Source organism: Barbus barbus, assembly GCF_936440315.1.
Source record: "Barbus barbus genome assembly, chromosome: 34".
NCBI classification, from domain to species: domain Eukaryota; kingdom Metazoa; phylum Chordata; class Actinopteri; order Cypriniformes; family Cyprinidae; genus Barbus; species Barbus barbus.
The window spans coordinates 5,905,804-5,930,342 of NC_136762.1; the positions used below are offsets into that span (position 1 = coordinate 5,905,804).

General features: G+C 37.0%; 1 protein-coding gene and 1 pseudogene across 2 annotated transcripts; one reads left to right on the forward strand and one right to left on the reverse strand.

The window, feature by feature from the left end:
* The first annotated feature begins 868 nt into the window (after positions 1-868).
* Positions 869-15,638, forward strand: LOC306853778 (annotated as a pseudogene). The gene is made up of 13 exons: positions 869-872; positions 2,130-2,520; positions 2,648-2,930; positions 3,051-3,371; positions 3,851-4,143; positions 4,310-4,388; positions 7,429-7,681; positions 8,859-9,148; positions 9,523-9,632; positions 10,122-10,220; positions 10,323-10,408; positions 14,512-14,641; positions 15,406-15,638. The product of its transcript is annotated as an uncharacterized misc_RNA (transcript).
* Positions 15,639-19,109: 3,471 nt separating this feature from the next.
* On the reverse strand, positions 19,110-24,330 carry LOC306854194 (myelin-associated glycoprotein-like). Its single transcript, XM_079392017.1, has 10 exons — positions 24,283-24,330; positions 24,012-24,078; positions 23,472-23,837; positions 22,291-22,566; positions 21,855-22,106; positions 21,475-21,738; positions 20,567-20,648; positions 20,360-20,443; positions 19,822-19,894; positions 19,110-19,584 (listed from the first exon to the last, which is right to left on the reverse strand). The coding sequence occupies exons 2-10, from the start codon at positions 24,055-24,057 to the stop codon at positions 19,519-19,521; spliced, it is 1,509 nt and encodes a 502-aa protein (XP_079248143.1). The 5' UTR covers positions 24,058-24,078; positions 24,283-24,330; the 3' UTR covers positions 19,110-19,518.
* Between the last annotated feature and the right edge of the window lie 209 nt (positions 24,331-24,539).

A 24,539-nucleotide genomic window follows, 5' to 3' on the forward strand; every position in this document is an offset into this window, starting at 1 on the left:
AATCACAATTAAAATGCTTTACAAAAAATAACTTTTTAAAAAATAAATTTGTATCTGTTACCTCATGAAGAAGCACCACAGACAGACATCAAAACTTTCTAAACACAGCTAAAAGTATCAAAATGTATTCTAGAGGATTTTGGTAATTCTAGATACTCTTAACACCTCAATCAATCAAAGAACTAGAGTAAATTGTACTGTGCATTCCCTAACCGTATTTAAAAGTATTATTATTATTCATTATTCTTTAATATATTGCTGATATGCTCACTGAATATAAACCGAACAGACCACTCAGATCATTAGGATCGAGTCAGTTAGAAATACCAAGGGTTCACACAAAATAAGGGGAGTCTGCTTTTAGCTATTATGCGGCCCGCAGTTGGAACCAGCTTCCAGAAGAGATCAGATGTGCTAAAACATTAGCCACATTTAAATCAAGACTCAAAACTCATCTGTTTAACTGTGCATTTGTTGAATGAGCACTGTGCTATATGTCCGAACTGACTGCAATGAATTTTAAGTATAATCATTTTCTTTAAATTTATTTCTATTTTCATTTCAATGTCTATTTCACTTTCTTTTATGTAAAGCACTTTGAATTACCACTGTGTATGAAATGTGCTATATAAATAAACTTGCCTTGCCCTTTATTTGCATCTAAAGGGTTTGTCTAGTTTAATCAAGCAGCACATACTGTACTATTCAAGCCATTTCAAACACAAAGCTTGAAAAAAACAAAAAAACAATTTTATTTATCAATTATATTGTTGTTATTTTTTTCACTTAAGGGCAAATCCAGGAACGTGATGGGACCTCTGGTACTTAAATTGCTTTTACAAGGTATAGCATCAGCTATTCTGTTGATATGGGTAAACATCATTAAAATCTAGAAGCGTGGTAGCTTTTCTAAGGTCAGGTCTTTATTTATGAAGACTTGTTCTGTCTTCTCCAGTACTGCCTCATGGTCATTTTACTGTGTTCAACATTGTGCATAAATTCTAAATTGCAGATAAGGTGCTTGCAGTGCTTAGCTGGAAAATGGTTGGTAAGAAGATTAGATATTTACATCAGATAAGCACTTCTCAGATATTTCCAGATCAAGCAAATGCTGTTTTAACATTGGCAAAAAAAAGCACCGACCAATGCCACCAGATACAGACGAGGAGACAAACTGACTCAATAAAATGGATGACAATTGCAAGCTTTCACTTTAATAATTAGTAATAGTTGGTAAGGTCTTCAAATCCAATTATATACTTTTGAATTCAGATTCAAATTGCAAACATACATTTTTAACGCATTTACTGTTCCTATAAAATAATAATTCCTGCATCAATTTAGGTTTCCACATACTTATAAACACATGAATTTAAAATGTAATCACTGGACACCAAAGCTAAAACAGCACCTTATCTCTGCATTTGACAGTGCACTTGCGAATTTGAAGCTGCTCTTTGTAGTCCTTCAAACGTGTCACATCTGAGATGCAGATTACTTGGACACAGACACAGATTTTGGTCTTGTAGATTTAATCTAGATTTAAACTGACAGAGTGTGTCTGCCTTCTAAACAAGAGTTTGGACACTAAATAAGAAAAGGATCTACCACCTGCAGTCGATTTTGATATTCTAGGTATCAGATGACCAGAATTTTGAGACCACAATATACATTAAGGATTGTGCTCATTGTCTTCTGTCTTCCTGTTTGTGAAGTCTGAAGGTTAGGCCGTATACAAATTTATGAGTGAACCTCAAATTTTATAATCATCCCAGTCTTCTGACATTTATGACATCCACTTCAACCATTACAAGGCTCTTGATAACGTTCGTTAACTTTACAGTAAATCCCCTTCACCAACTAATACTCTTCAACAGCGATGCTACAGAGTTACTGCAAAAAGCAGAAGGGAGACAATGCAGTCTTGAAAGAACTAGGCTAACATGGTTCTAATGAGAACTCTAGCTGCTGTATTTTGGACCAGTGTATTAAGTGTGCAGGGCAAATCAAAGCAGGGGAATAAATTAATGTTAATGATCTTTTTTTCCCACATCATTTACAGGGCTTTCTACTTGATGCATGTTTCTGTTCTGTTTGTGTTTTAATGTTCTCCAACTTTTGTCCCACAGTTGTTCTGCTGTTTGATACTTTGGCGTGGAATGTAAAAATGCCAAAGGAAATGCATGGTCTCAGACGTTCCTGTCTGATCATACCATGTTACTTCTACTACACATCATACCCACCCAAAAACCCAAGTAGAGTTGTGTAGTGTCAGTGGGTCTCTAGAGATTATACTTTAGTTTACGATCCATGGTATCCAAATTATGTTATTGGGAAGTTCAGATGGAAAACTTATTTATATATGGTGAACCATCAAGCAGGGATTACAGTCTGTTGATCAAAAACCTGGAATTGTCCCATCATGGAAAGAAATTATACACATGGATTGACCCTGAAAATGTTGGACGGGGTACCTACAAATTTTATGACGTCACCTCTGCAATTGTTGTCCGACAGTATGTAAATGTTTTTGTAGCTGGAAGTGGTGGTCAAAAATAACCAATAACAGTAGGTACATTGATTTACTTCTAACCAGTTTTATATGATGCATTGCATAATTGCAATATTTCTGTCAATTGTAGAACAGCCACAGCAGCCCAGCATTTATATTTATGGAGGTGAAAGGACGGGTGACACAGTCACAGTAGCATGTTCAACTTTTCACACGTGTCCATACAGTAAACCAACCATCATACTATACGGTATAGAAGGGTCTGATGAAATCAAGGATGACTCTATTGAAGACGGCCTGGGGAAAACCACTCTGACACGCACAGGTGCCATAAAAGCAGAGCGCTCGACTATTAAGTGTTCAGTAACACATTATGTTGACATAACAGTGACAGCTACAAAGGACAAAAGTGCAGAATGTGAGTAAACACAAATATGAACTGCTTTGTGTGCTATTAGTTCACTTTACTGCAAATTCCACAGTTGACAAATGATTAATTCACTATATGCTGTTTTAGCCCATTTCTGATATGTGGCAGACGTGATACCCAAGATCACTGCGTTGCCTCGTTCTTGTGTGGTAATACCATGCAGTTTCAAGACAGATGAGGAACATGTCACTCGATTTCGGGTTCTTTGGGTCACCAAAAGAGGTGGCTACATGTTCCACACCGACCCGGTCGACGTCTTGGACAACTTCAAAGGCTGCACAAGGCTCCTCGGAAACCCAGATGAGCAGAACTGTACTGTGGAGATGGATAATTTCCAAACTCATGATAATGGGGCATTCTGCTTCCGAGCAGAAAGAGAAAATGAGAAATACAGCTTCAACAACAGCTGTGTGTTCATTATAATGTGGGGTGAGAAAATATAACCACTTACTTCACATATTTTTAAAAATGTACTTAATGCATCACATCCCACAACTAATATAGCATTTCTGTCAGGACCACTATCGTCAAAGATGATTGACAGTTAGTATACAGTTTGGATTGGCGGTATGGTTCTGTTATGGGCAAGAACTCCCTGCACATCCATGCAGCCTAGCATGGATGAGAGCATGGAGAGCAGCGATAACCCCCCAGGGTAAATAGAGCAGAAGCAATTAAACTATTGCTGATATTGTTAAAGTTCAGTAATTTTATGTACACATTTTTAATTCATCTGATTCAAAGGAGAATCAGAAGCTTGATTCTGACTGACAGAGGAGGAGTTGGGGATGGAGAAGGGTATTCCTATAGGTAGATGGGGATCAGCTGAGAGTCAGTTGATGCAAGCTTGACTAACGTGACCTGCCAGAACTAACACTACACTTGATTTTTGTGTTTTTATTAAAAAGCATCTCCCGACAAAGCTGTGATGTCATCCCTCCCTGAAGACATCAAGCCCGGGACACGTGTCGCTGTCAAATGCTCAGTTAACCACACATGCTCCTCTCACCCTCCTGAAATCACCAGGAGCGTCCCAATAGCCCGAGAAACTATCAGCCACAATGAAATGGGTGGAGGCGTCTGGGAAACAGTGTCTGCTGTGACCTTTATTCCAACTGGATATGAAGAGATGGAATTGTCTGTGCTGCCAAATATTGGGGCGGTAAAACACAGAACAATACTGCCTTCCTCAGTATTAGAAGTAAGTACAGACTGATACAGTTACATCCAATAAGTTTTGGAGGATCTTCTCATGTATATATGTTAATGTGTTTGATTGGTTAATGGCATTAATTTATGTTTTAATATGACTGGTCAAATAGGAACTGCACTTCGTGATTTGTAAGAGATGTGTATAACTATCATAGGAGTTCAAGGGGTTGGATTTGGGCCTTATGTCATTGCATCTTCCCTTGTGTTCATCCTCATTTGCAAGAGGCGACACAAGTAAATGTTTTTTGGCTGATACTCATTCTTCAAAATGTCTGTTGAAACTGGTTCTCGATCTTAAACCATCTAGCACCTACTGAAAACTCATCTGAAGAATCAGTGGAAAATTTATAGTGTGTTTTACTATATTATGAACATAGTATTAATTTTTGTAAATAGTTTGTGTTAAAACAAGGCAGCTTATAAGGCAGCAAAGATTGTTTTACCGTTAAAATAAAATTTAAACAGTCAGAAAAGTGTTACTTTTTAAAGGCGACTATATTTAGCACTGTTGTTGGGGAAGAATGTTCAGTTTGTTCATAAGCTACTAAAACATTGTTCATTTTTAAACGCTTAATTTCCACAATATTTCACCAGCATGTGGCTGTATAAATGAATGCTCAAGAGAGATGGTAGTGCACCGTGTGTCCACAATTTTTTATTTTAATAAAATAAAGAATATACTCCAAATAGACCCCCTAAATCAAAAAGAGGAACAAAGAAATGTAAATAATGCAGTTTGACATTTCAAGTTTAACAACCACCACCAAAAACTGCACTGATGAGCAGAGAGATGATAGTGCACCACGTGTCCAAAATTAGATTTATTGCCCCTCATAAACCCCCCCCCCCCCCCCCACCCATAACTGAACACCTGTTTGCACAGCTGTTTGTATACCCTCAACACCCTGTCTAAGTGGCCATCTGTTGTATCCACCCAGTGATCACAAGGAATTTATGACAATGTGTTTTGTGTGGGGGCCATTGTTATGTGGTTTAAACTTTAAATGGTGAAATGTGTTAAATGGATAGAGGGAAGTTTTTATTAAAGTTTTTCACATACATATCAAGAAAAACGGTTGTTTTTCCCTACGAGTAAAGACGAGCTAGTGTTGTTACAACAATTTAAAACTAGTTAGAGTTTGTTAAAAGTTAGAAAATAAAACAAAAAAACATTAGATACGGTAGGTTTTCTATCACTACAATTTAAAACTAGTTAGTTTGACAAAGTTAAATAAAAAGAAGAAGAGGTGAGCGCTTTCGTTCATCTATAATAAAATACATCAGGTGCGTTAGTTAAAACAATGAGATACATGTCAAAAATCTACGTTGTAGTCTAACATTACAAGTTAAATAATACAGAGCTGGCTTATCTTACCGTGGTGTGAAATAAAAAATATCAGGCCGTTAAGTAAGAGTATAAGATACTTGTCAAAATCTTGTAACATTACAATTTAAAAGAGCAGACGTTAGACATTAGAACGGAAGTTATTGTTAATAAATCTTTAGCATTTCTTAATTAATGAAACCATTCAGCATTCATCCTAAAGTTTTCACTTTAAAATTAGGTTACACAAGTTTTTCCTTTTAAACAAACACCCGCAGGAAAAAAATTTATTTGTTTTATTTTATTTTATTTAAGTAGCATATTTCCTTTATTTACTCTTTTATTTTGTCAATCTTAAAACTTCTAGTGTGGTATAACAGTTAAAATACACATACGCGTCTACAAACTGGTATGAAAGCAAATGTTTTGGGAGGTCTTTGGATTTTCAGCCGTAATTAGACGCCTAAACTTTTTACAACATCTTACAAAATGTACATATTTTATCTCACGCAGTGCGATGAAATGAGAAAGGCGCTGAGTGTCTGGACCTATGATTACTGAACCGTCCGTGTTACGGTCTGCGACCTTTTGTTCTGTTATTTCCTTTTTGCTGTTCTTACACTCATGCTCTTAGGTACCGCCTTCCTTGGATTCTATTGGCCATCTTTGCTGTCATTCATCATTAGTCAACTATGACGACATGTTTCTCTTGCCAATCACGTTCTCGTCCGAGAGGTTTAAAAGGAGAACGTCAGCGAGAAGAGCGGGAGTGGGTGTGACGCTTTGGGATTGTGATTGTTGCGCGCATCCGCGGGATGTGTGTTGCGCTCTTTGTTTGGCTCACTTTAGTTGGCGGAGTTTCAGAGCTTTAATGGTTTTGGTAATGATCTTGTTAATGTTTTAGTCACAACCTCCGTTGTTAATGGCTAGTTTTGTCAGCTTGTCGCTGGTTTGGAAGACAAGGAAGGAGTGGAAGAGTTTAATAAGTCACGTGATCTACATACCCGCACGTAGAGATCTTTGATGTATTAGACACATTAGTTTATTAGTGTGCGCTTTTCCTGTATGTTTTGCTTTGCATATTTAGTGTAGTTTATGACGCTTTTGCGTTGAAGACTTTTCTTTTATATCTTTACTTTAATAGTTTAGGGGATTTGGGAATTAGTTAGTATGTGGGATTCTTTTATTTTTATTTTATGATTTAAGCGCCACTTTAACTTCCCTTCTTTTCCTTTGTCTTATTTATTTAATTACTGATTTCTTGAGGACAATAAACTTTTCTTGAGGTGTAACTTGTCACGTGTTCCATTGACATCTATTTCCCTGGCTTATTTCTTTAATATGTCATCTTAATGTTACCTCTTTCAAATCCTAGACTAAATTTACATCAGAGACGTAACATTAAATGGGGGCTCGTCCGGGATTATTTAACTTAATTCACTTTTTCCCGTTCAGGAAAGAGAAATGGTTAATTAGTCTACGCCTTGAAATAGATTGTGTTGAGAGATGTTAGGGTGGTGGCAATTGGAATTGTTGATGTGAGTAGTTGTGAAATGTATTAAAAGGCAGTGAGGAACACTTTTTTTGGAAGGCATTCACATTCACGGTGCACCTGAAAAATGTTCAGTTTAGAAGAATTTGTTAAAAATCCTTCATTGGAACAGCTTAACTTGTGTCAGAAACAGGATTTGTTGGTGATAGCTGATCATTTTAGTTTGACAATAAATAGACAGAATCGTAAGGCCGAGATAAAGAGTAGAATAGTAAATCAGTTAGTTGAGCAAAATGTTCTTGTGACATCAAGAGTTGTGATGGATGAAACTGCCGGTCTGTTGAGTCCTAGTGACGTGGCAGTGGCTTCTTTTAATTTGGGAGATGTGGGCAGTGGCAGAACTAACGTTGAAGCTTGCCACCATCTGACCCCTTATCTCCTCTTTCTTTTGCTTCTAGAGATGATGCGCGACTGAAAGTTCGCTTGGCTCGTCTCCATTATGATGCACAGGAGCGCACTCAGACATGTCGGGCTGAAATTGATCTACGTTTGCAGATACGCAAATTGGAAATCGAGGATGAGACGCAGGTGAGGCTGCGCCAGCTCGAACTTGATGCAACGAAGGCTGTTAGAGAGCCTGCCATACGGCCAGGCTCCGCTCCTTTATCGGCTGTTCCTCCGGTGGTTGAGTCATCCCACTCCAACTTTGACGTGAGTAAGCACATTGCTCTTGTTCCACAATTCAGAGAATCAGAAGTAGATTCATATTTTAATGCTTTTGAATGGATTGCTACATCACTTCGTTGGCCTAGTGAAGTTTGGTCATTGTTACTTCAAAGTAAATTGGTAGGCAAGGCTTTGGAAGTTTATTCTACGTTGTCTGTTGAGGAGAGTCTGAAGTATGATTATGTAAAGTCTGCCATATTTCGTGCATATGAGTTGGTCCCTGAAGCATATAGGCAGAAGTTCAGAGCTTATAAGAAAACTTCTAGCCAGACGTTTGTGGAATTTGCTCGAGATAAAAGTACCCTCTTTGATAAGTGGTGTGCAGCAAACAAAGCGACTGATTTTAATTCGTTGCGTGTGCTAATTTTACTTGAAGAATTAAAAAATTGTTTGCCTGAGAAAGTGGTAGTCTATCTGAATGAACAAAAGGTAACTTCGATGTCATATGCAGCTGTGCTAGCTGATGAATTCATTTTAACTCATAAAAATGTTTTCTTATCCACGCGTTCGGAAAATTCACCACCAATTGTTGATGTCCCTGGAGTGCATTTTGTGCGCTCAAAAGTTAATCCACCATGAGTTAAAGAGGATCGCGAGTGTTTTTATTGTCACAAAAGAGGACACATTGTTGTGGATTGTTCATTGTTGAAACGAAAACAACAATTACCATCGAAGTCAGTAGATTTAGTAAAAACTTTTAAAAATTCTGCTGTTTATTCTGGATGAAGTTGAAGAGACGCATCGACCGTTTATTCTTAAAGGTCTAATATCTTTTTCTGGAGATGCTAATGAGCAAAAAGAAATTACGGTGCTTCGGGATACTGGTTCGATGCAATCTTTTATGGTGGAGAATAAGTTGCAGTTTTCTGATGAAACCTCATGTAGTTCCAGTGTAATTGTACAAGGTATTGAGATGGGATGTGTAAAAGTGCCTTTGCATAATGTGCATTTGCAAAGTGACTTGTGTACTGGGTTTGTTCGAGTTGCTGTTTGTACTTCGTTGCCTGTAAAAGGGGTTGATTTCATATTGGGAAATGATTTGGCTGGAGGGAAAGTTATGCCCTTGTTGGAGGTCTTGGACAAACCAGAAGTTTGTGTGAAAAATGAGGTTGGCGAAATTTATCCTCATGTCTTTCCTGTGTGCACGGTTACCCGTGCGCAGTTGCGGAACTCGAAAGAGGTGGAGTTGAATGACTCATTCTTTCCTGCTGTAGTTAGTGGAGAGAAAGAACTTGATTTTGAAGTGCTTAAACAAAAGAAAATGGATCAATCTCAAGAAATTTTGACTGATTCAGATTCGCTGATTTTAAAAGTGTCACGAGAGAAACTCATTTCTGCACAAAAAGAGGATGAAACTCTCATCACCGCTTTTAACTCTATTGTATCTTCTGATCTGGCTAAGAGCAAGCAGAATGCTTATTTTATTGACAAGGGTTTGTTGCTTCGAAAGTGGTGTGTATCAACAAAGCAGGATTCTGATTGGGGTGTTTCTTATCAGATTGTGGTTCCTGTTTTATATCGACCACATGTGCTATGTTTAGCGCATGATCATCCACTTTCGGGACATCTTGGAGTTAGGAAAACTTATACTCGGATCTTGAAGCATTTTGTTTGGCCAGGAATGAGAAAAGATGTAGTTTGCTATTGTCGTTCTTGTCACACGTCAAATTGTGGGAAAAACAAATCAGGTTATTCCACCTGTTCCGTTGAAACCAATCCATGTGCTAGGAGTTCCATTTGAACGTATTAGTAGACTGTGTTGGCCCTTTGCCAAAAACTAAGAGTGGTAATCAATTTTTATTGACTGTGATGTGCTTGTCTACTAGGTTCCCAGAGGCGATTCCTCTAAGAAAAAATACGGCACCGAGCATTGTGAAAGCACCGGTGAAGTTTTTCTCAACATTTGGTTTGCCTAAAATTGTACAAAGTGACCAAGGTACAAATTTTATCTCCAATGTGTTTAAGCAGGTAATGAAAACTCTAGCGATTACCCATCGTACGTCTAGCACATATCATCCGGAGAGTCAAGGTGCGCTTGAAAGATTTCATCAGACACTGAAATCTATGATGCAAAAGTATTGCCTTGAAATGGGAAATGATTGGGATGAGGGAATCCCTCTGTTGATGTTCGCTTTAAGAGAAAGTTTGCAGGAGTCCCTTGGATTCAGCCCTGCTGAGCTGGTATTTGGATACCAGGTATGTGGTCCTTTGAAGGTGTTGAAAGACAAAATTTTAGGAAATGATGTCGGTGCAGAAACAAATGTACTAGACTACGTGACAAAATTCAGAGACCGATTGAATAAAGCTTGTTCGTTAGCTAAAGAATCTCTGGTTAATGCACAACAAGGAATGAAACGTAACTTTGACTGAAAGGCTGTTACACGCTCTTTTATGCCTGGAGACTCTGTTCTCGTATTTTTACCAGTTCCAGGATCTTCACTTTCTGCTCATTTCTTTGGTCCTTATGAGGTGAAAGAGAAAATTAACGAAACTAATTATGTGATCGGTACTCCTGACAGAAAACGTAAGACGCGTATCTGTCATGTGAACATGTTGAAGCTTTATCATGCTAGAGTATCATATGAGACGAATGTTGTTAAGGTTGTCGAATCTCCTGTTATTTCAGTGGCAGCAGTAACCGAGATGACACCTGTAACTGATTCAAATTCTGAAGATGATGGAGTAATTTTTCGGAATGTTCCTCAAGCTACTGTGAGATTAATGAATTATGAAATTTTAAAAGATCTTGCCTCCTATTTTAAGAATATGAAGGAACATCAAAAAAATAATCTTATTCAGCTTATTTCAGAGTTTGAATGCTTGTTTAAGGATGTGCCAACATTGACAAATGTTCTGCACCATGACATTGATGTTAAAGATGCTCGACCAATTAAACAACATGCATACAGGGTTAATCATGTGAAGCATTTGGTAATGCGTCAGGAGGTTGACTATTTGTTGGAAAATGGTCTCGCAAAATCAAGTTGTAGTCCTTGGAGCTCACCATGTATTTTAGTTCCAAAACCGCACGGGTCTTTTAGATTTTGCACTGATTTTAGAAAAGTGAATGCAGTTACTGTGCCTGACAGCTATCCACTTCCTCGAATGGAGGATTGTGTTGATAATGTTGGTTTTGCACAGTTTGTAAGCAAGTTAGACATGCTAAAAGGCTATTGGCAGGTACTGCTTACTTCTAAAGCTTCTGAAATCTCAGCGTTCGTTACTCCCGACTCATTTCTGCAGTATACTGCGATGGCTTTTGGACTCCGAAACGCACCGGCCACGTTTCAGAGGCTTGTTAATATGATTTTAACTGATGTGCCAAATTGTAGTGCCTATTTGGATGATTTGGTGGTTTATTCCAAAGATTGGAGTGAACATATTAAGTCACTTCGTATAGTATTTGAGCGCTTGGCAAAAGCCTTATTAACACTTAATTTAGCCAAGTGTGAATTTGGTCAAGCGACAGTAACTTATCTTGGCAAAGAGGTGGGGCACGATCAAGTTCGTCCAGTTGAAGCTAAGGTGATGGCTATTTTAGATTTCCCTGTTCCTAATACTCAACGAGAACTTCGAAGATTTTTGGGAATGGTTGGGTATTATCGAGGTTTTTGTAGGAATTTGTTATCTGTGGTCAGTCCTCTTACTACTTTGTTAAGCCCTTCGAAATCTTTTGTGTGGAATGCTGAGTGTCAGTTTGCGTTCAAAAGTGTGATAGCGCTTTTGTGCAATTCACCCGTTCTCCAAGCTCCTAACTATGAACGTTCTTTTCAGCTTCAAGTGGATGCAAGTAATGTTGGAGCTGTCCTTTTGCAGGAAGACGAACAAGGAATAGCTCATCCAGTGAGATGCATATTTAGTGTAGTTTATGACGCTTTTGCGTTGAAGACTTTTCTTTTATATCTTTACATTTGGGAATTAGTTAGCATGTGGGATTCTTTTATTTTTATTTTATGATTAAAGCGCCACTTTAACTTCCCTTCTTTTCCTTTGTCTTGTTTGTTTAATTACTGATTTCTTGGGAACAAACTTTTCTTGAGGTGTAACTTGTGTCACGTGTTGCATTGCCATCTATTTCCCTGGCTTATTTCTTTAATATGTCATCTTATTGTTACCTCTTTCAAATCATAGACTAAATTTACATCAGAGACGTAACAGTCCGTATCAGATCAAGAGACTGTTGTAAAAACATCTAAAGTTTCTGGGGATTGCAATCTAATGAGTTTTTGAGGGGATCTTGCATCGTTAGAATGCTAGGTAAAAAGTTTATTGATCAAATCAGATCATCTTTCTAGGATGTTCAGCGATCAAAGGACATGTATGTTAACCATTTATGACATGCACCTGCGTGTGTGAACTCTGTCGAAGGTTTAGGTATGGGTCAAAGGATGTGTCCTATTGAACCTTTTTATGACACATCTGGTGAAGTTAGGTAAAGTTGAGAATTGAGTATTTATAATGAATTTATAATCTATTTGACTGTGGCTTTAAACTGATGTTCAGGATGAGATAGATAAAGAAGTCGATAACCACAAACTTAAATAAATAGGGAGGGTCAAGGTGATTGTTTTAATAAGATGGTCTGCTGTAGGAAAATGCTATTTAATTTAGTTCATTTTACTTCGTTTTGTTATTTCTTTTTTCACTCATATATTTTTCAACCTTCACTGCAAATGCAAACGCACACACACATGCACACACACACACACACACACACACACACACACACACAAACACTCAACACATCTACAAAAATAAACAAACACAAACATGCACATAAACAACCATACAGTTAAATATTTAGACTTTTAAGACGTCTCATAAAAACCTTTTATAAATAAAAACTTTTAGAATCACACTGGGTGTCTACAAGATAATGAAAAGCAGGATGATTAAACAACGATATAACTATTGTTTTAACAAATAAGTTAAGATTCGTAGTATTTTATATCTTTCAAACCTAAAACCATGATCCTTTAAAGCAAGGATTAGAAGCAGTCAAACAATCCTCTGATGAATACAGAGATTTTTTTTATTGGCAACAAAAGTAATTCCTTAACAAGATGGTACAAATGTCTCACAGAGTCTTTACAACTTAGATTAGACTTTCTTTCTCACTTTAAAATTGTATTATTAACTGTGTGTTTAAATGCAGCATGTTTATTTTTCACAGTATAATGTTTTATTTATTAAAATAAAAATAACTGGTCTATATAGGTTTATTTTACTAAAAATTGATCAAATAATTGACAGAGGCAATCATTCAAATAATCAATAAGTCCAATTTATCAACCCCGCCTGATGTGTCTGACGATTTGTGACAAATACCTTATTGATACAGACGTGTTAAGATGTTAAGTATGTGTAACCTTGACCCAATTAATGGGTTCAAAAGTAAACAATATACAAACACACCAGCAGTCAAATTGGTATTTAGTTGCAGCAGTTTTTACAAAGCAGTTTTATTACAATAAATCACAAACAAGTATTAAAAGAAATAAGAAACAAGTCACAATAAAACAAACAACACTAAACCCAGGCAGTACACTGAAGAATAGGTGGGTAAGAAAATAATAAAAGCTCTTCAAACCTTAATATTAATATCACTCCATTACCGACTCAGTGAACACCCTCACACCACAGCAATCAAAGTCAATACAACACCACACGTGCACCCACTGGCCCTTCAAGTGCCACCGCCTGGGAAACCTACAAACACAACAAATACCATTTAATACACAATCAATACCTTCCCCTTGATCAAAACTATATTTATGTACCTCCCAACTCACGTCTAATTGGCAAGGGGAAGGAGGGTACAACACATTCAAACACACCATACATACTAGTTCCACAAAGGCACAAACCAATAAAACCATACGTCTATACTGCAATATATAAACTCTAAAACCACAGATAACAATCGGTGCCCCGTCCTTATCTAGTTGCTCGTGCTATCCAACGTAACAGTCATCTGCCCCGCTTCTGTGTCATCAACAAACGCAAGTTCAGCTTCAGTTTCGCCTAATTTAATGTGCATGCTGCTACTTAATCACAACATCCTTTCAGCGCAAACATTCTGTTCAGCTTCACATACCATCCTTCTAAGCTGCTCTCTTTAAAGCAGCTTCTCACCTGCTTTATTGCATGATAATTAGTTACATTGCCGTTTCTGATCAGATCACCCCTCATTCTCCCCTGGGTCCTAATGTCCCACTACCACATATGCGTAAAACATGTGGGTAGTAGTATTTATCTCGGGGGCACATCCGTGGTGATTACATTACTTTAAACGAGTCTACCCCCGACTCCAAGCGCTCGCACTGTTTCTGGCATTTTCCATTTGCATTTATACATCCGTGGTGTCGAAGGCGTCGCTGGTTTTGCTGGTTGCGTTTTCACCCAGCAGGCTACAGTGCATAAGTATCCCCCACAAGTAATTGCATGAAGACTAGGGTTGAGTTAGATAGAATATTGGGTAGGCAGATAGAGGGCTCTCTCGTTGTTTGATTGCGCTGTGTGCGTTAAATTGTTTTCTGGTGAATTTTCATGGCTGATATTGATTCGTTTATTAGTTCACCTTCCCATGAATTTTTAGAAGGGTGTTCTAAAGAACAATTGTTAAAGATCACTGAATATATAAAATAGTGATTAAGGATAAAAGATTTGGTAGAGAAAGCGTTAAATTATTTTTGAAAACTAAGCTAATTGGAAAAGGCTTCTTAAAGTCCGAGATGGATGAATCTGTAGCAGGTGTATCTAACTTGCAAACGACTTCGTCTTTTGACCAGCAAAAATAATTACTACATTTGCAGATGGAGCATGAGAAATTAAAACAACGTCCCGAAGGGAGTAAGCTGGAGTTGGAAAAAACAAGACTTGAAGTAGAAGCCCTCAAATTGAAGCTTGCGAAAGAGGGTAGGCAGTCTAATGGTGAGGAACAAGGTATGTTTTTTTTCGCTTACTTCAAATTTAAAACTTGTTCCAAAGTTTAATGAAGACCCTGATATTTTTTTTTACTTTCTTTGAACGCATGGCAGAAATGAGGGACTGGTCAAACGATAATTGTGTTGCTTTGCTACAATGTGTTTTAACTGGAAAATCACAAGTAGTTTTCTCTTTAATGTCAGTTGATGACAGTAGGGATTATGAAAAAGTTAAATCTGTAATTTTAAAGGCATATGAATGCATACCAGAAGCATACAGACAGCGTTTTCATTTGCAGAAAAGAGGAAGTAAAACACATTTAGAATTTGTCAGAGATTTGAGGAGAAACTTTAATCGTTGGTGTACAGCAGTAGATATTAAGACATTTGAAGATTTGACTCGTTTGATGGTGTTAGAACAATTTAAAAACACAGTTATGAGTCTTCTTGCTGTATATATCAATGAGCACAATGTTGAAACTCCTGAGGAAGTGGCAATGTTAGCTGATGACATTGTACTGATGCATAAATCCGCCTTTATATCCGTTCATATTATTCTAGGAAACGGATTTGTAGGTGAGCGTGTATGGGCTGACAGTTCAGTGTTTCCTATAGTTACTGCTAATAATAAAAACGAAACGGAACCCAGTCACGATGCCACCTGTGCAGTGACCCATGCAATGAAGCAGCGAGAGGATGAATTGATTAATCAAATTCAGTTTAAAAAAGCTTGCACTGATTTGTTTGTTCCTGGTTTGTCTGCGCTGTCTTTTCCTGTATCAGCAGAGGAACTTGGAAAAGAACAGCGAGACGATTCCTCTTTGGATGTGCTTTTCCAGTGTGCTGTCACTCCAGCAGAGATGGGTAATCTTGCTTGTGAGTATGTTGTTAGTGATGGAGTGTTGTTGAGGAAATGGATTCCTCACAAGGGTGATTTTGTCGGGGATCCTGTTTTCCAGGTGGTGGTTCCTGTTAAGTTTCGTCGTACAATGATTAATATTGCACATGATCAATAAGGTCAAAACCTGCCAGCTAACCAGTAAGCCAAATCAAGTGTTGAAACATGCACCTTTGAAACCAATTCCAGCCCCTGGTGAGCCTTTTGAACATCTCCTTGTTGATTGTGTTGGACCACTTCCTCCTTCCAAATCAGGAAGTAATTATTTGTTTACAGTGATGTGCTTGAACACGCCTTTTCCGGCAGCATATCCATTACGTAGTATTACGTCGCGTTCTATTGTGAGAGCATTAACTCAATTTATATCTGTCTTTGGAATTCCAAAAATCATCCAAAGTTACCAAGGTTCAAACCTGACTTCTCATTTTTTTGAGCAAGTTCTGAAACAACTGCACATTAAGCATAATCAATCTACTGTGTACCACGCACTAAGTCAGGGTGCCTTGGAGAGATTTAATCAGTCTTTAAAATCACTTCTTCGAGCACATTGTGTGCAATTAGATCAAGATTGGGAAGAGGGTTTACCCTGGATGATATTAGCCGCTCGCAAAGTAGTACAGGAAAGTATGGATTTAAGTCCTAATGATTTAGTCTTTGGCCATGAAGTTTGTGGTCTCTTATCTGTTTTTCAAGAGGTTGGAAAAGTTGTGGAGCCTCCAAAAAATTTGACAGCATATGTTTTGGGGTTTAAGAATTTGGGGTTCAACTTATTCAGGCAAGAGAACTTGCCAAAGTAAGCCTTGAAAAACATCAACAAAATATGAAGCGGCTGTATGATCAGACTGTTGAACGTCGAGAGTTTGAACCGGGAGATCAAGTTTTAGTACTTAGGCCAATAGTATCTTCTCCCTTCGAAGCCAAATTCGATGGCCCGTTTGTCGTGCAACGTAAGTTAAGTGATGAGAATTATGAGGTTATAACTTCATTACGGAAAAAGTAAGTTAAGCGGGTACCATGTAAATTTGTTAAAACCATACTATGAAGACGAAACTAAAGTCTTATGATCCTCTTATGATCAGTGGGCCCCCTGTGGAGAGAGTGAGTAGCTTCAAGTACCTCGGTGTAAACATCTCCGAGAACCTGACTTGGACTACACACATCCAAACACAGGTTAAGAAAGCCAGGCAAAGACTGTACCATCTGCGACAGCTGAGGAAATTCAGGGTCTCACCAGCAATCCTGAAAACTTTCTATTCAGGGACCATAGAAAGTGTATTGACTCAGTGCATCTCAGTGTGGTATGGAAACAGCTCAAATCGGGACTGCAAAGCATTACAGAGAGTTGTGTGCTTAGCTGAGCGCATCTCAGGGTCTGCTCTCCCCTCTCTGCAGGACATCTACCTCAAACGCTGCAAAAATAGAGCTGTCAAAATCAACAAGGACTCAAATCACCCTGCTAACCATCTATTCACTTTGCTTCCATCTGATAAGCGCTTCCGTAGCCTGATGGCAAAAACTGAGAGACTTAGGAGGAGCTTCTTCCCCCAGGCCATCAGGCTCCTAAACTCTAACTCTGTGTCATAACATCATATGACTCCATGTAAATATCACCATATCAATAGCTATTCATAATTTTTCTCTACCTCATATTGCTGCTATTTAAATACCCTGGACAACTTTTTGCACATTCCTCTTATTACTATTTAAGTCAACAACATACTGACCTGCACATTTATATTTATATTTTTATTTTATTCTCTTATTTTTTTCTACTTTTCTTTTTCTTAATATCTGTATACTTTATAATTGCACTGTCCTTGGAGCGGACCTGACCTACATTTCACTGCTGGTTATACCCTGTATAATTGTGTATGTGACAAATAAAAATCTTGAATCTTGAATCTTGAAAGTTGTACCAAATAAGACATCTGCGCATTCTGTACTTTCTTCTGTATCTGTTTGTGGGGAAAAGGTGAGTTTAGTGAGGGAGGAAGAGGAGACTATTTCTCCTGACGATTGTGTGTTCAGTTGTCGTTTTAAAAATTCTGAGTCTTTGCAGAACTTAGAATCTACTCTCCGTTATTTATCTCATGAAAAGTGTCAGGAGTTATGTCGGTTGTCAGTGTTGGGAGTAACACATTACAAAAGTAATGCATTACAGTAACGGATTACTTTTTGCTGTAACGCAGTAGTGTAAGGCATTACTAATAAATTTTCAGTAATATTTTACTCTGTACATGTTCAGTAACGCTTGCCTTACAACACACTTTTAGCCCCAATGTTTTTTTTTTTTTTAATTTAATTTAAATTTGGGCTCCAACTTTTTTTACATCCCTAGGGCTGGGCTTCGGGCCAATATTCACGTCATAGTTCAGACGCGGGCCTGTTTTAGGCTTCTTCTTATCTTTATATTTTAGACATCCATCAATTATTGATGAAAAAAATTGCTGCGCTGGTGGAAATAACATGAGTCCGTGCTGCCGCGAGTCCCGCAACTGTCAAGAGCGGCTCGACGATGTTTAGTGTCCCGCAGCGAGCTGTCAGCACAGATGAAGGGTTCTGCATTCAAATACACTCAATAAAGCAAAAGCCCCAGCAAAAGTAATTACCATTAATGTGTCCAGGGGGAAATAGTAAGGATTCGCCATCTCCTCATTAGACACGCTTTTAGAGAGAAGTGCATCTTCACGGATAACGATTATATTAAATTGATTTTGTTTTTATTTATTTCGTTAAGTAGTAATTTAAAGCTTTCTATAGATATATTTTTCATGTCTGTGAGGAATGTATTCGCTAACTTTAGGTTCATTTTTGTGAAGCACTCCTAATGAAAAATGGGTGGGTTCAAACAAAAGGTGCTATCTTCTAAGTTGTGTATCAGATCCAGATAAAAATACCTGTAAATAAAAGCTGAAATGTTAATCTCTCATCTCATATTCATCTTTTGATGTCAAACCCAAATGTTTTCAGTCTACAGCAAAAATAAAGCAATTGGCCTTACAGTTCCAATACTTTTGGAGGGCACTGGATATGTGTGTGTATGTATGTATATATATATATATATATATATATATATATATATATCAGTATACTTCTGACTTACAGTAGTACTCCAAGCGCTCGCACTGTTTCTGGCATTTGCCAATCATTACAAGCGATGTAACACATCCAGTGTAGTCAGTCCCAAGCTGAATCGTGTCAATCCAAATGTAAGAAATTAAGAAAATAAAACAACCTCAATAGAATGGTGCCAAAGAGGCATAACAGCAAATATATTAGTATACAGCAATTTTAAAAAAAATACAGTATGTCTCTGTATGTGGGGTCTGACGTCACAGAAAATCCCCATGATGCAAAGCGTATTAGTTATTTACTGTAAAGGGAATTCTCAGTATTATACTGGGTGATATACAGTAAATAACTGTAGAAATTACAGAAATGTCTAACAGTGTAGCCTACAGGAAAATGTACATTTTCGGTTTGTTTCATGGCAAACCCTACCGTATGCCCCCAAAACATTTGGAATGACATGTCTGAATCATTATTTTAAAACATTGTCAAAATGTCCTAACATTAAATGTACACGTGCAAGTATGAACATATTTATTGCATGTGATCTGAAAAATAAGGTAAAATGGCTTTTGAACAACATCAAACTCCAAACTATGATATGAGTGAAACTAAGAGAAAGAGAGAGAGAAAGCAAAACAGGGTTTGGTTAGTTGGGCCTCCTCTTATCATATTTACAACATATTTTATGTTAATACTTGTTTTATTTCTATTTGATGACACAGTTACATTTAAACTCAATTGCACTATCCATAATATGCATAAACATATGTCTTTATACATTCATAAAATATAAAAAGCGTACAAAAATATTATATTAATAAACCAGATTTTTTTCAGTTGCAAGACATTTTTGGATCTGAACATTTTCAGTGGGTCTTTCTCTTCTATATGTGTCATTTCTAGTTGGACGGCATGTGTCCCTTTATTCACATGTTAGAGTAGATTGCTTCATATTCCAAGGTGCGGTCAGATGAGAATGGTTTCACATCACACTAATTAAAAAGAAAAATATGTTACAGACATCTCAAAAAATACATTCAGTTCAGTAAATAACCTCTTAACTGTAAATGCTAAGGCACATGCAGTGTTTTTTTCAAGTCACCATTTAGCTTTTCTTTTCAATGGGTGTGTGTTAACAGCTAGCTGATATGCGAAGGTTCTATCAAGCAAATGTTTAACACCAACAATATAATCAACACCTCCAACAACAGTGAGAAAGTTGTACTCACGCCCCAGTTGTCATAAACAAGACTGTCTGGGCAGTTTGTGTAAATATCTTCAACACTGCTCGCTTCTTCTTTACTGCTTTTCATAAAATGAGAGATACAGTACAAATCATTAGTGAAAGTTCTGTATGTTTAGGTAACAAACTACACCTTACAGTCAAAAGTTTGGAATCATAAAAAAAGTCTTGTTTTATGATACAAGTATTTTCTGCTCACCAAAGCTGCATTTATTTGATCAAAATTCTGAAATATTATTACAACTGTTTTCTATTTTTAATATATTTTAAAATGTAATTTATTCCTGTAATGGCAAGGGCTTCAGTGTCACGATATCCTTCAGAAATCATTCTAATATGCTGATTTGCTGCTCAAGAAACATTTCCTTATCATTGCTGAAAAATACTTGATAATAATAAATGTTTCCTCAGCAGGAAATCACCATGTCAGAATCATGTGACACTGATGATTGGAGTAATGACTGCTAAAAATTCAGCTTTGTCATAACACAAATAAATTAAAATAAAATAAATAATAGTTATACTTCTCTAAGTCAGACTTGTTTTGGGTTGTCTTCATTTCAGTCTGTTTATTCTTCATTACAGATTGTTGTGTAGCTCTCTTCCCACTGAAAAAAAGAGATTTCAAGGTTGCTTGGAAACAAATGAGGAACAAGAAGAAATTATAAGACAAACTGATTAAGTGAGTGAGGTGTAGCTTACAAGAGAGAGAGAGAGAGAGAGATCCTTACCAGCGTCTTCTCATAATAAACACTAAAATGGTGACTAAAACAAATACAACAGCTGATGCAACACCAATGTATATTAGTATGCCTGTGAAAACAAGCAAATCATTATTTAAAGGGTTAGTTCACCCAAAAATGAAAATTATGTAATTAATTACTCACCCTGATGTCATTCCAAACCCGTAAGACCTCTGTTCACCGTCAGAACACAACTTAAGATATTTTTGTTTGAATCTGAGAGCTCTCAGACCCTCCATAGACAGCAATGCAACTGAAATGTTTCCATGTCCAGAAACGTAGCAAGGAGATCGGTAAAATAATCCATGTAACATCAGGGGTTCAATCGTAATTTTACAAAGCCACAAGAATACTTTTTGTGCAAAGAGAACAAAAATAACGATTTTATTCCACATTTTTGTCTTGTGGACGTGCGTTCATGACAGTGCATGACGCAAACGCGTGGTGGCACAAGCACTGATCCAGATCCAGCGTGATGACATTGAACACATGGCTTGTGTTCATCGTCATCATGCTGGGTGCGTGAAAAGTATTCTCGTGGCTTCGTAAAATTACGGTTGAACCCCTGATGTTACATGGATTATTTACCAATCTCCTTGCTACGTTTCTAGACATGGGAACATTTCAGTTGTATTGCTGTTTATGGAGAGTCAGAGAGCTCTCAGATTCAAACAAAAATATCTTAATTTGTGTTCCGACAATGAACGGAGGTCTTACGGGTTTGGAACGACGTCAGGGTGAGTAATTAATGACAGAATTTTATTTTTTGGGTGAATTAACCCTTTAATTGATTTAAGTATTATATTTTGCAATATAACAATGATAGAGTTAAATATATATACGTATATATATATATATATGAAGTTTAAATAAGAAGACTAAATATGAAGTCTCACTATTTTGAGGAGCTTCCAAAGTTATGGAAACACTTCCCAGACTGTTATTGGCAAAGCACTGGATAGTCTCAGGGAAACCCAGCCAACCCTGTAAGGTGAATATGGTAAGAGACTCATTTTGTTTAATGCTGGTGCTGGAGAAGGCTTTTGAGGAACCGGGACCAAACCACTTGACTTTGCTGGGAGGGTTGGAGTCCACAATACAGACACACACCGTCAAATGCTTATACTGGCAAGAAGATTCACCTTTAATCTCAGGAGGATCTAGATAGATAGATAGATAGATAGCATTAGCTATCACAAGTCATAACCAATAATCTTCTTTCACCAACAATACCATGTTAATCATTGTTGAACCTAGGCCTTTCACTCATACTTACACAATATATTAAGTTTCCGTGGACCAGAACTGTTGTTTCCCTCTGTGTTATTGGCTGTACAGGAAATGGCCTCGGTATGTCGAGATACTCTCTCCAGTTTGTAAGTTGGGCCGTTTGCTAGCATCGTCCCATTTGAGCTGAACCACTGGTAGCTGTTTGCATGAGGATTGCTGTCACTGGAGCAGGTCAGTTCTACAGAGTCATTCTCCTTCACTGAGGCTCTAGTGACCACGTTTACATTATATGGAGGATCTGAAACAAAATGTTAATCAAATGCTATTTATTATGTCAACAACAGTCTGATCAGTCTAACTTTCTGTCAAGCATTCAATTCAGTTAATTTATGCTTTTATTCAAACACTATCCTAAAACGATTAACAGCTAACAAAAGACATGAATTAGCATCTGGTCATTTGTCTTAAACTAGCGGACTTACATTTAACTTTGAGTGTTTTGCAGCCTGTCACCGTCTTCCCTTTAAACTGTGCAGAGCAGCTGAGAGATTTATTATGGTCTTCTCTAGAAGGAGTGAAGGTCAGGCTATAAAATGTCAGATTTTGTGGCTGTGATGGACTCAAGTGTGTGCCATTGTGGCTCCAGGTGACATGAGGCAGGTCTGATGGACAGGAATGAGACACGGCACAGGTAGCAGTCACCGGTTTCCCTGATGTCACTTCCTCTTCCACAGAGATGGATGGTGTCTCTGGTGTTTCTTGTGAAGACATAGATTGTAGACACAATATATTTTTCAATCAATTGTTCATATCGCTTGACACATTCATTAAAATATTGATTTGGATATTACACAATAAATCATATTGAGAACATCTGGATAATATTAACCTCTTGTTAAACCTACTACATTAAACTCTAGTTAATGTTATCACACAGGAATAAAACCTACTAGGTTATAAGAATCTCTCCAAAATTTAATTTTTTTTACTTTTTGGGTTTATTTTCCCCCCACTTCCTTACACTTGTGGTGTTCCCTGTCAAAAATGACCAGCCTACAAAAAAATTGCTTAAAATTATTCTCATGATGGTATATAATTTTACTAAATATTAGATTGAATCTTTTAATCAGTTTGTTTCCTTTATGTTAGCACTTACTTTTCTGAACTGATCTGAGCATAATGTTTTTTGAGTGAAGTAATGCAGAATTTTTCACTCAAAATCTACAAATGCATAAGCTAAGATCAAGAAGTTCCAAAAAGAATTACAAAACCTGTGCCAATTGGAAGAAAACAAGTTTAAATTTAGATTTAAATAAGAGATTTAAAAGCTATTTGTATTAGGCCAGTCATATTTAATTGGGAACACCAAATGAGATTTTCAGCTCAGCACAATTCATATTCACTCAATATTCTTAACAATAAAGCTTCTTTATATGGTTCCACGAATAGCGTTTAACACCCCTGATACCATTTCATTACACAAAATCTTCTTTATACTGAAAAAGGTTCTTTATTATTAAAATGTTCTTCACATTAAGAAACTGAAAGGAAACCCAGAATGGTCCTTCTACAGAATCTCTGTGATAAAAATAAAACCCTGTTTGAACCTTTATTTAGTGAAGGTTAACATTAAAACCTTTTTTATTGAACAAAGTTCTCTTACCTTTCACTATTATAGAAACTTTATTCTTCACATAGGTGTACTTGTCCAAATCTTTAATCACAATCCGGAACATGAATGACCCATTGTCACTGCTGCTCAGAGAGCTGATATTCAAAGAACAGTCCTTTTGGTGCAAATCACCAGTGAGGCTAGTGCGACCTTTGAATGCATCACTGATTTCTGAGGTGTCTGTATGGTATACTTTTGACTCAAAATTCTCTTTGTACCAAATTCCTGTAAATTCTGTGTATGTTTTTCCATTAGAAGGGTAGCTGAACGTACAAGGGATCAGCACACATGATCCAGACAAACCCACCACTGATTGGGGTACTACAGCGCTCCATTCATCAGCATTAGCTGGTGACACTGAAAGAAGAATTCATCAAAATTTGTGTATATTTTTTTAAGTGACCAAACTCATTTTACTTTATTTTAATACTACATAGCTCAAGATCTGAGGAAATTAACTGAGAATTAAAGACTAAAGAAAGATTATTGTAGTAAACTCACTAAAATGTCTTGTTGTTTCATTTTACTAACCTCTGAACCAAAGAAAGAGTGACATTAAACAGGTCCAGAAAACCATCTCTGCATCAAAGTTCAGCACCTGGGAATAAATGTTTCCATCATTTATGGCACTTTGTTTACTAAGTATTGAGTATTGTTTCAGAATGCCATTGTTTTAATTTTTTAACACTTGTTTAACTTCTCACTGTTCATAGGTCACAGTGCAACAATTGCAGTACATCAGTAATTTATTAAGGTATTTAAATAGTCACTCTGTAATATTGACAGTAATATTGTCACTTACTGTTGTGTCCTCAAACAGTGCCCGAGTTCTTCAGAAGACTGGTACTCTGAATATTTGAGAGCTTCCTTCCCCTTATATCTTGATGAATGTGATGTTTGTGATCATTTGTTCACTTCCTACTTCAAAGGTGTCTGTAAGATTGGCTGTATGCAAAGTGTCCTGAAGGGTTAAATAAATTATATATTAGTAAAATAAATTAAATATCGCAAATTTAGTATCCAATTAAACTTAGCTTCAAATATTGTATAAAAAAATAT

Coding starts and splice junctions, on each gene's coding strand:
- LOC306854194 (XM_079392017.1), bottom strand. CDS start 24,057: ATGGTTTTCTGGACCTGTTTAATGTCACTCTTTCTTTGGTTCAGAG. Junction 22,567..23,471: donor AGTTTCTATAATAGTGAAAG/GTAAGAGAACTT, acceptor TGTCTTCACAAG/AAACACCAGAGACACCATCC. Junction 22,107..22,290: donor CAAAACACTCAAAGTTAAAT/GTAAGTCCGCTA, acceptor ATTTTGTTTCAG/ATCCTCCATATAATGTAAAC.